Genomic DNA, 12,733 nt, shown 5'->3' on the forward strand with positions numbered 1-12,733 from the left:
AAAAGAAAAAAAAAAAACCAGTGAAGTAGAACCGTGAAGTAGAAATCTTGAATATACTAAATTCATCATCATATGTATAATCATATTGTATCCAAGAAAGTATTTTTATGTAAATCTAAGTTCCGCATTTTTCAGCTTTGATGAGTATGAATACCATATCGAGATACCTGCAGTAACTGAATTGTGAACTGAAAATATCTGTGACTTCTATGGTGACAAAATCCGAGGCAGAAGCAACACTGCTGCGGTGACTCTGACACTCACAGACACTGGGTAAAGGATTTTGTAGTGAAAGGTTAGTGAGAACAAAGAAGTTGCTTCTTTGTCCATCTACACTGCACAGATTTCTACCATTTCTCCTGTTCCCCACTTCTGCTGGGAACCTTTGGGTCCCAGGGGGAGAAGCCTGAGGTCCATGGTCTCCAGCAGCGATGACTCCTCTGCTCATAGGCTTTGAGCTCAAATCACGGAACTAATTGGGACTAGGAGGCTAGATCGATAGCACAGCAGGTAGGGCATTTGCCTTGCACGCAGCCAACCCGGGTTCCATTCCCAGCATCCCATATGGTCCCCTGAGCACCACCAGGAGTAATTTCTAAGGGCAGAGCCAGGAGTAACACTTGTGCATTGCTGGGTGTGACCCAAAAAAGAAAAAAAAATAATAATAATTGGGACTAGGCAGGCCTTCCAGGGTGCCTCTGACCCTGAAGGAAATTGCTCTCTTCGGGAGGCGGGGGAGGGAGTGCTCTACTTGAGGAAGGGAAGACACTGAGGAGACAGTGGGCCTCCTGTAGGACCTCTCCGGATGATGGGGTGCGTTTGAATATAATTAGCAAGGCCTCCACAGCATTAATTAGTTTTTCAGAGGCAGCTGAGGGACTGGGAATTGCTATTTTGATTGTCCCAATTCAGAGCTCTGCAGCATGGGTCTGGGGCACCGGGGACTATTCCCAGTGATCTCTTCCCCGAGGAATGTCCACCATGCATGCTTGACATCCCCTGGACGGCCATTCCCGGACGACTGGTCAGAGTGCAGCATCCTCCAGGCAGCAGACTCAGAGGGCTGGGCTGTGTGGATGAGTCTGGCTGCCGGAGTACACTTAGCTCATGACTGGGGTGCCTGACTTACTCACTTGAACCCGGAGGCAGAGCCCACAGGTGTAACCTATAGCATAGGCTGACTAGGCTAATCACTGTTCTTGTTTTTAATGGTTTTGAGGAATATCTGGGGGCTAATGGTGTCTGGAGCAAACACGTGTGTGAATGAGGTTAATCACAGGCTCACAGTAAGCAGATAGCCTGGGAGATCGGGAAGGATTTCCTGCAGGCGGTGGTGGTATCGTCGGCCAGTTTGGGAAGCTGGGACTCCAGTATCCAGAAATGAGGAGGACAACCTTGGGAATAAACTGTATGAGGAATTAGGGGTGGGAATGGTGTGGATGTATGTATGTGGGTGTGGGTGTGTGGGGGGGTGCACATCAGGCACTGCGATCCTTTCACAGGGCTTGTGGGGCCACTTCCTACGCTGCCTGGCCACGGGTCACCTATCAGGGGATGAGAAGAAAGTTTATCTGCCTTGGGGAACCTGCAAATGTATAAACTGTACAATAGGGGATTTATGCTTCACCTCAAGAGCCTTCTTCTTTGGGGTGGGAGGTGGCAGTCACACAGGGCTCAGGGGCCAGTCTTGGCTCAGTGCTCAGGGGTGGCTCTCTGTGGTGCCAAAGAGCCAACCCGATCCTCCCCCACGCAAAGCATGGTCTCAAGGCAACTGCACTCTCCTCTTGAGCATTCTGACAGAAGAGGTTCCTCAAGTGAACCAACTCTCACCCTGCAGAATCCAAGGGGCAGGAATTCTTGCTCAAGGCCTGTGTTTAGCATACGCTGCTTGGCATAATTTTTCTCAGAGAAAATACATTCAACCTTTCCCTGGAAATACAGATTAGGAATCGCATTTCTCCGGCCGGAGGGAGAGTGGAAGGGCTGAGCACCAGCTCTGTCTGTGGGAGGTGGCGGGTTCAGACCCCTGCTCTCATGGTCCCCTGAGCATGCACCAATCCGGAAGCAGCCCACAGCACTGCTGGGCGTGTCCCTCGCTTCCTACCCCCCAAACCAAAATCGAATCTCTTAAAACATTTTTTCCTTAATAGCTGGAAAGGAGCTGGAGTGATAGCACAGCGGGTAGGGCGTTTGCCTTGCATGTGGCCGACCCAGGTTCAATTCCTCTGTTCCTCTCAGAGAGCCCCGGCAAGCTGATGAGAGTATCCCTCCCACACGGCAGAGCCTGGCAAGCTACCCGTGGCATATTTGATATGCCAAAAACAGTAACAACAAGTCTCACAATGGAGATGTTACTGGTGCCCGCTCGAGGAAATCAATGAACAACAGGAGGACAGTGCTACCATAGCCAGAAAGATTAGAGCTTGGGAAGGTGCTTGCATTGACTGGCACACAACTGACCCGGGTTTGATTCCTGGCATTGCATGGCACTGGTTGGGGGCGAGCATCCTCAGGGGTGATTCCTTAGCACAGAGCCAGGAGAAAGCCCTGAACACCACCAGGTGTGGCCCCAAAACAAAACAAAAGATTATTCCCTGAACTGTTTCATTGATCTTTTTCTGATGGGTCCTTGACTAAAAAGTCCCATGTACCTTTTCAATTGATTAGTCAGTTATAAGCTTCCTTTTTTCATTCAGTGCATATGAAACATTTTTCTTGCCACTGTATATTGAGTTGTTTTGCTAGAGTTCCATAGTCTCACCTTTTCATTAAGATTCTAAATACTCTTTTTAGCATATTAATGGAACCCTCAATTTTATCTGCCTCAGGAACATTCAAAATGCGGAAATAATGTTCTATCTTCCTTTGCAACAAGACAAGACCACACTGTTGGGGTGTGTCTGCCCAGGGTGATTAGAACTGGCAGTTTGCATGAGCTCCTGTACAGCACAGAACAGCACAAACATTAAATTTGCACAAACATTAAAGTTGCACAAACATTAAAGTTCTTCCAGCTCTGGCCAGAGAGATACGACAGTGGCTAAAGCATTTGCCTTGCCCTCACCTGACCTGACTTCAATTCCCTGGTACCCTAAAGGATCCCTGAACACTGTAGCATACGGCTCTAAAACAAAACCAAGAGACTGTGCACTGAAATACCTGGCTGGTCAGGGTTATTTTGGGGGCCCAATAGATAAGACAGTGAGTAAAACGCTTGCAGGTAGTTGGCGTTAGTTCAATTCCCAGCATCACTTATGGTTCCCTGAGCACAGCCAGCTGTGATTTTTTTTTTCTTTTTGGGTCACATCCGGAGATGCTCAGGAGTTACTCCTGGCCTTGCACTCAGTAATTAGTCCTGGCAGTGTTCGGGGGACCATATTGGGATGCTGGGAATCGAACCCAGGTTGGCCACATGCAAGGCAAACGCCCTAACCGCTGTATCATTGCTCCAGCCCCAGCTGTGATTCTTGAGTCAAGAGCCAAGAGTAAACCCTGAACACTGCTGGGTGTGACTCTGCCTCCCTCACCCCCAAAAAACAACAAAAAGACTTCCTCCAGCCTCTCTAACATAAAAAAAATTAAAAAATGATTCTAAATTCTGCCAAGCTATCGATGAAATCTATAAATCTTAGTTGATCACAAATGCAGAATATACCTGTGCACTGTGAGTGAAATAAATGCATGTTGAATAAATAAAATTTGGTCGAATTGTTGTACTCTACTTGCTATTACATTTTGATAAAAAAGTATTCAGGGGATTGCATGCAAGGCCGCCCGTTACATAAAGTTTTAATGGCCAGTAGAGGGAAGGAGGGAATAGTTCAGGCAGGAGGGAACTGGCTGATGAAACGATGACTCTGGAGGACTCTGGATGTCTTTAGCTTGAGGAGAAAGGGTGGTTGCGGTGGGGAGGGGGTCGAGGTGCGGGGGGGAAGCACACCCAGCTGTACTCAGGGCTTACTCCTGATTCCTCCCAAAGACCATTCATGGTGGTGCTCAAGGCGATATAGGATGCCAAGGATCTAACCTGGATCAGCTGCCTGCAAGGCATGCCTTACCTGTTCAGCTATCACTGCAGCCCTGGATGTCTTTAAGCCTTTAAGCAGAAAAGTGGCAGGAAATATTAACAAAGGAAGAGGAACACAGAGATCCTAGAATCCAAATGGTTAACATGCTGCCTTTTTCTCTAATCTCTTCATAATTTTAAGCATACTTGTAATTGTGTGACAGATTGGCCCAAACTTAAACACAAAGATGGATCATCACTATCTAGATAGGCGGCGAGAAAATCATCCCCCAGACTCATTATCATTCCTAAAGATGTTGCTACTCCTGCATATTTCTAAACAATTTAGTATGCGATATGGCAATCCACCCACAGTACTCTCTGTGTACAAAATCATAAAATCAGATTTAAAGCAAACATGTCTATATAAACTTCAGCTTTGCTCAGATTGAACCTAGATTCACTTTCTTGTGTCAGGATGTACTTCAGCAGGAGAGCACTTTCGTTGCCTGTGGAAAGCCCTGACTCTTCTTATTTTGCTAATCCTTTGACACAAACAAGGAACTTTAATTAGCATAATCTAAGATACAAGTTGTGAAAATCCCCCCAAATTTTCACCAGCCCTGGAAGAGGAGCAGAAAATGGGGAGCTAGGCAGGGTCCAACAAAGATGATTGAATCCTGGCTCTTGTCACTCCGGAACTACTGGTTCTGCTTCATTATTTTGCCTTGGGCTGGTTCTGACCAAGCTATTTAAAAAGTGCTTGTGGCATGGCGTGTGAGTCAGAGGTAGAGCACTTGCCTCGCATGTGTGAGGCCCTGGATTTAATCGCCACACACACACACACACACACACACACACACACACACGTCATTTAAATTTTTGGCAAATTTCCAAGCAAGTTGTAAATATTTGGCATGTGTCAATCCCAGTTCAATAGAGTTCATAGTTTCTCTTAAAGCTATCTTAGAGACCGGGAACCAATGAGTATAAGTTTACTGTTCCAAACACTCTCTGCTTTGTAGGTTCCCAGTACTTCCTGGAGTGGGCCAAGGGCCAGAGAATAAAAAGCAGGGACTTTGGTTCTTGCCCTTGAAAGCTTGTCCTGCATTGGCCTACCTGGTGGTGCCTCTCCCACAGGGTTTGCAGCGTCATACTCTCCACGCTGCAGGCAGAACACAGCTTGTTTCCAAAGGCCTCCTGGATCCGCAGAACCAGGCATTTGTGATGCGCCTCATCCATGGCATAGAAGTGGTTGAAATCTAGGAAGATAATCTCTTGGGGGTGCTGTGTAAGAAAGGAGTCAATCTCCATCAGTCCATCCCAGACCTTGATGCCAAAAAGCCCATGGATGAAGTAGATTTCCTGGTCATCGTCCCCTGGTTTGGAAGACACGCGCAGGTCAAAGTAGCGGATCCCAGCCTCGAGTTGCTCCCGGAATGTCAGGTTCTGGGTAACAGACCATTTCTTCATTAGCTTCTTCACCAAAGAGATCCTGGCGAGGCGTTTGATGGCTGGGGTTTGGTCAGGTCCCACTGGGGACTTCTCATCTACCCAGTAGCTAAATGAATCGTGAGAGCCTGGATAAAACAATAAAGGTGAAGAAAGCAGGTGAGACTGGAACTGAAAACAAAAGAAAACAAAAAGTTGATAGTCAAATAAACACATTATCTTTAAGTGAATACTTGCAAAAAGCTTTCAAGCCGAAATAAACACAAATAAAAGTAATATGGTCTTATTAGCAGTTGTTTAGCTTGGGATCCAGCTATAATTCTCATATATTGCTAGTATAAGGTAAATTAATAAAGACCTGTTTTGAAAGCTACTTAGCATTAGTTTGGAAAGAGGAGTTTTAAAATATTCATACCATTTGATATAGTAATTTCATTTCAGAAAAGCTATTCTGAGGAAATATACTCTAATGTCTGAAACCAAAAACCAAAAACCAAAAAACACCAACCCAAACAACATTGAAAAGAAACAAACCCTGGAAGTTGATCAAGTATCCCTGAAAGAAGAAGGCTTATGGTGACATATCTACCTTACTTTATTTTGTTTTACCTGATTCTGTGCTCCAAGATCACTCCTGGAGGGGCTTAGAAGACCATATGTCATGCCAGGGATTGAACCAGTATCTGCCACATGCAAGGCAAACACCTTCCCAGCTGTCCTCTCTCTCTGTCCCCTTCCCCGCATATGCACTTTATTCAATGAACCAAAAATGATCGAAAACCTGTATTGATGTAAAAATTCCATAACAGGCATTTAAATCCCAAAAGAGAAAGACACTTTTCAATGCCTTTATATATATACCTGCTCTGTTTCTGACCTGGGCCGGTTCACCCCTCCTTAGGCAAACCTGGTGGTCCTCCGCTCCCGGAGGGTCACCATATTGATGCCGAAATTAGTGCGGACACCCGGTCGGCATAGCGCACTACAGCCCAGAACTCCTGGGCTGGAGCGATAGCACAGCGGTAGGGCGTTTGCCTTGCACGCAGCCAACACGGCCGACCCGAGTTCGATCCCTCCGCCCCTCTCGGAGAGCCTGGCAAGCTACCGAGAGGATCTCGCCCGCACGGCAGAGCCTGGCAAGCTTCCCGTGACGTATTCGATATGCCAAACACAGTAACAACAAAGTCTCCAATGGAGACGTTACTGGGCCCACTCGAGCAAATCGACAAACAACGGGAGGGCCTTTACCTTTACCTTTTTATATATATACACGATCATATATATTACTTTATTATTCTAATAAACCTGAGTCAGGAAGAATGATTTCTTGATATATCAAATAAACAATTTTAAGAACTCTATACAGATTTTGATCTCTTAATGATCCTTTACCGCCACATGAATCAAACTTAACATTAGTGAACCACACAAGGAGAAGCAGATCAGGTTCCTGCTTAGCAAGCAGCCAAACTGGGTTTGATTTCCAGCATTCCACGTTTCCCTGAGCATTGCTAGGAGTAATTCCTGAGTGCAGAGGCAGGAGGAACCCATGAGCATTGCTGAGTGTGGTCCCAAAACAAGACAAAACAAGCATTGTAGCACTGTCCTCCTGTTGTTCATTGATTTGCTCAAGCGGGTCCAGTAACATCTCCATTGTGAGACTTCTTGTTACTGTGTTTGGCATATTGAATATGTTACGGGTAGCTTGCCCGCTTTGTTGTGCGGGCGAGATACTCTCTGTAGCTTGCTGGGCTCTCCAAGAGGGGCAGAGGAATCGAACCCGGCTCAGCCGGGCCAGCTGCATGCAAGGCAAATACCCTACCACTGTGCTATCGCTCCAGCCCAAAACAAAACAAGACAACAAAATAATGAACTACATGTTTTGCTCCCCTGGTTTAAAGCACAAGACGATAGGTATCTTCCTGGATACTGAGTTGATTTTATTTTTATAAATTCTAAGTTACCACAATAGACACATTTCTAACAATACATGACAGAGACATATACTAAGGGAATTAGATATTCTTTTCTAACAAATACGAGAAAATATTTCAATAGTAATTGAAGATAAAAACTATCATTTTGAGGCTTATTTTATGGGGGGGGGCATCCTTGACTGTGAAATAGGGCTAATTCCCAGCTCTGTGCTCTGAGATCATTTGTGGTAGTGCTCAGGGGACCATGGAATGCCAGGGATCAAACTTACATCAGTTGCATGCAAGCCAAGTGCCATATCCACTCTATACCCTCTCCATCACCAAGATGTAAATTATCTTTAACAAATATCCTGCAATTATTATTGGTGTCAATCTGCTAGTAGCCATTATTATGTGGTTAGCCCTGAGACTGGGGATGCTGTAGAGGTGGCTGAACTTTGCAAGCAAAATCCAAGGGAAAAACACCCTTTTGATAATAATTACTATTCTTGTTCTTAACCACAACCATCCAGATTAGAATTAAAATTCTTATTCATACTAGTAGGTATTTCATATGTAGCATAGGATTTGCTAACACTTGGTCATCTTATCATTTGAATCTTCTTAAAACTTAGTCATTCTGGCAATGAGCTATTTCACACCAGTGAAAATGGAACATACAAAAAAAATGGGAACAATCTTTGTTGGCAGGAAGGTGGTGAAAAAGGAACTCTCATCCACTGTTGGCAGGAATGTTGTCTTGGCTTATCCCTTATAAAAAACAGTACGGAGATTTCTAAGTAAAGTAAGAGTGAAGCTGCTATATCACTCAGCAATTCCACTTCCAGGTATCTACCACCAGGACACAAAAACATTCATTCAAAAGGACATTTGTACAACATTATTATCCATTGCAGCCTTAACGCAATAACTAGGACATAGAATCAACCAATGTGTCCAAGTCAGATAACTGGATTATGAATACGAAGGGTGGGTTATGAATATGAAGGTGTGTGTGTGTGTGTGTGTGTGTGTGTGTGTGTGTGCGTGCATGCGTGCTCACTCAAGCATTGGAATACTATACAACTGCAATAAATAGTTAAATAATGCAATTAAGTGCAATTTGGATGGAACTGGTGGCTATCATGCTATGTGAAGTAAGTCAGAAGAAGGACAAACACACGATGATTTCATCTCTCTGTGGTAGACAGAATGATTGGATGAGGGAATGCAATGTTGTAAAGGGGAAATACCTAGATCACCTTTGACCCCTGAGTATAGGAAGGAGAACAGGGAAGAAAAGAAACTGAAGTGGGGGAAATAAGAGGTAGATGGGAAATAACAGGGCGCAGGTGTCAAGGCCCTCAGGTGCACATTGGTGGCACAGAGGGGTGTCGAGGGGTGTCAGAGTTATCTATTTAAACCACAGTCTCATAATACCGAGAACACGGGATCCAGACTACAACAACCAAATTTAAAAACGTGCCTCTCAAGGAGGAAGGCTGGGGGATGTCAGGGAAACTGGAGAAAATTGAAGGGAAGTTGATACTGGTGATGTGATTGGTACTGGAACATTCTATGCCTGAAACTCAACCATATGTAACTTTAAATCATGTAAATCATGGTACCTTACTAATAAAAGAAAGTCATTTGAATCTGTTTTACTATTTTCTTATCAGAAGTAGAGCAAAGAAAAAAAAGTATGACAAACTATTGCATATGAACTCTAGATCACAAAAGATCTTCAGACCATTAAGAAAAAGTGTGTCCTTAAGCAAAGTGAATTTTGCAAGTGAGAAAATTACTAGCATTTTTCAGGTGAAATTAATTGTTATTACTAATAGAAATGTGGAGCAAGTCCCTGGGGATTTTGCGTATTGTTTGTCTCTGTTAATGAGTCTCGCTGGACACTTGCCTAATGTTCTTCCTGTAGTTGTACAGACATAGGAACCTTTCATACCTCTTCCTTGAGAGATTTATTGTGAATATACTCCATATAGATGGTGAACAATCAGATATCTTTTCTTTTTAGATTGTATTAGCGACCCAGCTGTTCAGGATTGAGTATGTAATATAGTTCGAGGCTCACACTCTTAATTCTTCCCTAGGTATTAGGAAAGAGCGACTACCCAAGCATGGAGGAAAGACAAACTCCCTCTGGCACTTGCTTGTGGTATGGAGGAGCCGTTTCCTCTTCGGAGGGAGATGTGCTAACAACCTCCAACCCTTTTTCTTTGTGTCTGACAACTGTGCAGCAACGTGGCAGTGATGCGGCCTCAGGGACCACTTCTGAATACGAGAGGACACAGTCCAACCCACAGAAGAGGGGCGACATTCACATTCTCTGTAAATAGTCTCTTGAAATCTTTGCTCCCTTTTTTCATTACCCTATTTTCTTTCTGACATCTTCTGCCCAGCACTGCCTCCCTCCTTCTTTTTGACAGGAAAGAACAAGAAAATGGAGCAGATTGTGAGTTGAACATTTTAAAGATGCTGCCCAACATAAGCCGATAGCAGTGCAAGTCAAATACTACTCATTAACCACTACCAGCATCTCTCTATGTCTAATTATTACCCCCGCCCCCAGAAAGCTTAAGTGCATCGAATTATTTTTATTTTTAAATACAACAGGATAAAAACACCTTCCTTTCTCCTACGTAGTTTTACAAGTTATTCAATCTGAAAATTATATTTGTAAAATAAAAGTCTGGATATTTTATACCCCAAACTCATGATCAACATTTCTCTTCTCCCTACAGCGATGAAAATGGTTTTACTTTTCATTTTAAAAGTTATTAAGGGACATTAAGCATTATGTAAATTTCAAGTAAATGGCATTACAGTGTAGCTTCTGTATAGAAAGACTATCTAAAATGAGGATTCCTTTCTTCCTACCTTTGATGTCTGTGTTGAATTTATCCTTTGTCTCAGACAAGGAGGAATCCACTCCCCCCAGTTTTTTTTGTCTTTGCCTTATTCTCTAATAAGTTGCACGGGAGTTGTTAGAGGTAGCACTTTCATGGATTTTGCTTTATGTTGAGGTTATCCAATAATTGAGAACCTCATTATGCCTGATTGCTCTCATGTAAAATATTTTACTAGGCCTGCCAGGACATACCTATGCATTCATCTCAAGGCTTCTTTATCTCTATATAGAATAGATTGAAACGGTTCCTTTTATCCTAAGAACAAAACAAAGCACTTTCCCTTATAAGTTTTACCTCTTCAAGTTTCCTCTTTCTTCCTTGCTTTCAAATTCTTGAAAGCACCAGCCAGTCTTCTACCTTTGTCTCCTTTTGACCTGCACCCTTCTTCCCACCTGGCCGACTCTTGATCATTATAATCTGAGTCAGTGACTCCCAGTGAATCTTCTGTGCTTGCTGAGACTTTTTTTTTTTAAATGTCAGCTCTTTTCTGGAACCTTCCATTCCCTTGCATTTCATAATGCACAATTCTAAGTGCTGTGATCCTTTCATTACCATTCCTTTGCTCATTCCTTTGCTCACACATCTCCTTTGCTTGACTTCATGTCTCCAAGCTTCATTGTTTCCCAAGGATATGTTCTTTTTACTTTCTCTTCCAACCTTCAGAGATTTCCTCCACTACCCAAGTTTACCATCAACATCATTATGTGATACCCAAAACTTTGTTTCTAAGCCAGACTCAGGTGAGTTCCAAATATATATTTCCAATGTCCCGCTGTGATCTTGTATCTTGTTCTTTCTGCTGATTTGCTCACACAGGTGATAGACTTGTAGAGCCTTTCTCCAGTTACCCCTCTTCCTTCACAGAGTGCCGCTGCTCATTTTCTGCCAATACTTCATTCTGACGGAAATTTTGGATTAGACCTTAATTCTTCTCTCTTCTTCAGTCTCTTCATCCCACCACTTATTTTATGCAGCAATATGCACCAAATTTAATATGCCTTTCCCCTTAATTCTTCATTTCCTCAATCACCTTCCCTTTCCTGTCATAATTGGGGTCAACGAACCCCACGTTCTTTCACACTAGCTTCTCTCCAGTATTTTCTACACCAAAGTTAAATCACCTCAAGATACATGCTGATCATGTCTCTCCCTTGTTACCTCATCCCTCTCAAATCAGGTTCAAACTCTGAGCACTGTGGTCCAGGATGCCTCAGTGCAGGTCCAACACGTTATTTCAAACTCATCTCTCTTCAGGCCTCTACACATAGCCAGTGTCTCTGTTAGAGTAGCAGAAACATTGACAGGCAGCCTTTTCCTAGACTTGACTTTCAGTTGCTGCTAGGTTCGGTGAAATATTTTTCATCCCAACACTGTCAACATTATCTCCCTGGTATTTATAATCCATACCAGGCAATTTGTGCCCTTTATCTGCCCAATAATGCCTATTATTATAAAAAAAAAGTGGTGAGAATTATAATGTAAACAAAATTCTCAAAGCAGTGCTTACACAGAGTGTTGAACAACTATTATTGTTATTATAGTTATTTTATCTTAGGGCCACACCCAGTGATGCTTAAGGAATACTCCTGGCTCTGCACTCAGGAATTACTCCTGGTGAAAAGTGGGGGGACCATATGGGAAGCTGAGGATCAAAACCAGGTCAGTCACATGCAAAGCAAGTACTCTACCCACAGTACTATTGCTGTGAATCCTTATTATTATTATTTCCCCCAAATTTTATTTTGTTAAAGCATTGTGAATTACAAAGTTACTCTTAGTTGGGTTTTTGCTGTACAATTTTTCCACCACTGATCCCCCACCAGCAGGAGCAATAGCACAGTGGGTAGGGCGTTTGCCTTGCACACGGCCAACCAGGGTTTCTCTCCAGCCCTCTTGGAGAGCACCGCAAGCTACCGAAAGTATCCCACCGGCACAGCAGAGTCTGGCAAACTCGCCATGGCATACTCAATATGCCAAAAACAGTAACAAGTCTCACAATGGAGACATTGCTGGTGCCTGCTGGAGCAAATCGATGAACAACAGGAGGACAGTGCTACAGTGACAATGATCCCCCACCACCAGTGTCAACTTGCCTCCACCAGTGTTTCTGGGTCCTCTCTCCTATTCCCCTACCCTCACCCCGCCTCCTACATCCCCAGCCTCAGCCTGCCATCTTGACAGTCAACTTTTATGTTTGGTGATTAAAGTTTTGGGTCTGGTGATTTCGGTGTTGTTGGTCCTGTGGCTTGGATATTTAGCTCTTTTATTCCTTAACACCACAGATGTACCTGAAAATCCTTTGACCCCAGTTCCTATGTTTCTCATCTACTTCTTCTCCTTTTCCTCTTCACTCTATTTCTTTCCTTCTCCTCCCTAGACTCTGGGGCCAATGGTGATGTACACATCCTCTCTTTAAACCATTGCATTTCTTC

General features: G+C 43.7%; 1 protein-coding gene across 1 annotated transcript in view; it reads right to left on the minus strand.

Annotated features, from left to right (window-relative positions):
• The window catches only part of PLCXD2 (phosphatidylinositol specific phospholipase C X domain containing 2), a 56,703-nt gene that overhangs the window by 13,331 nt on the left and 30,639 nt on the right, over nucleotides 1-12,733 (minus strand). The window contains exon 2 of the mRNA XM_056109273.1: nucleotides 5,126-5,586. Coding sequence (XP_055965248.1) covers nucleotides 5,126-5,586 — 461 coding nt within the window. The remainder of the gene's footprint in view (nucleotides 1-5,125; nucleotides 5,587-12,733) is intronic.

Source organism: Sorex fumeus, unplaced genomic scaffold (genome assembly GCF_029834395.1).
Source record: "Sorex fumeus unplaced genomic scaffold, SorFum_2.1 ptg000265l, whole genome shotgun sequence".
Classification (NCBI taxonomy): domain Eukaryota; kingdom Metazoa; phylum Chordata; class Mammalia; order Eulipotyphla; family Soricidae; genus Sorex; species Sorex fumeus.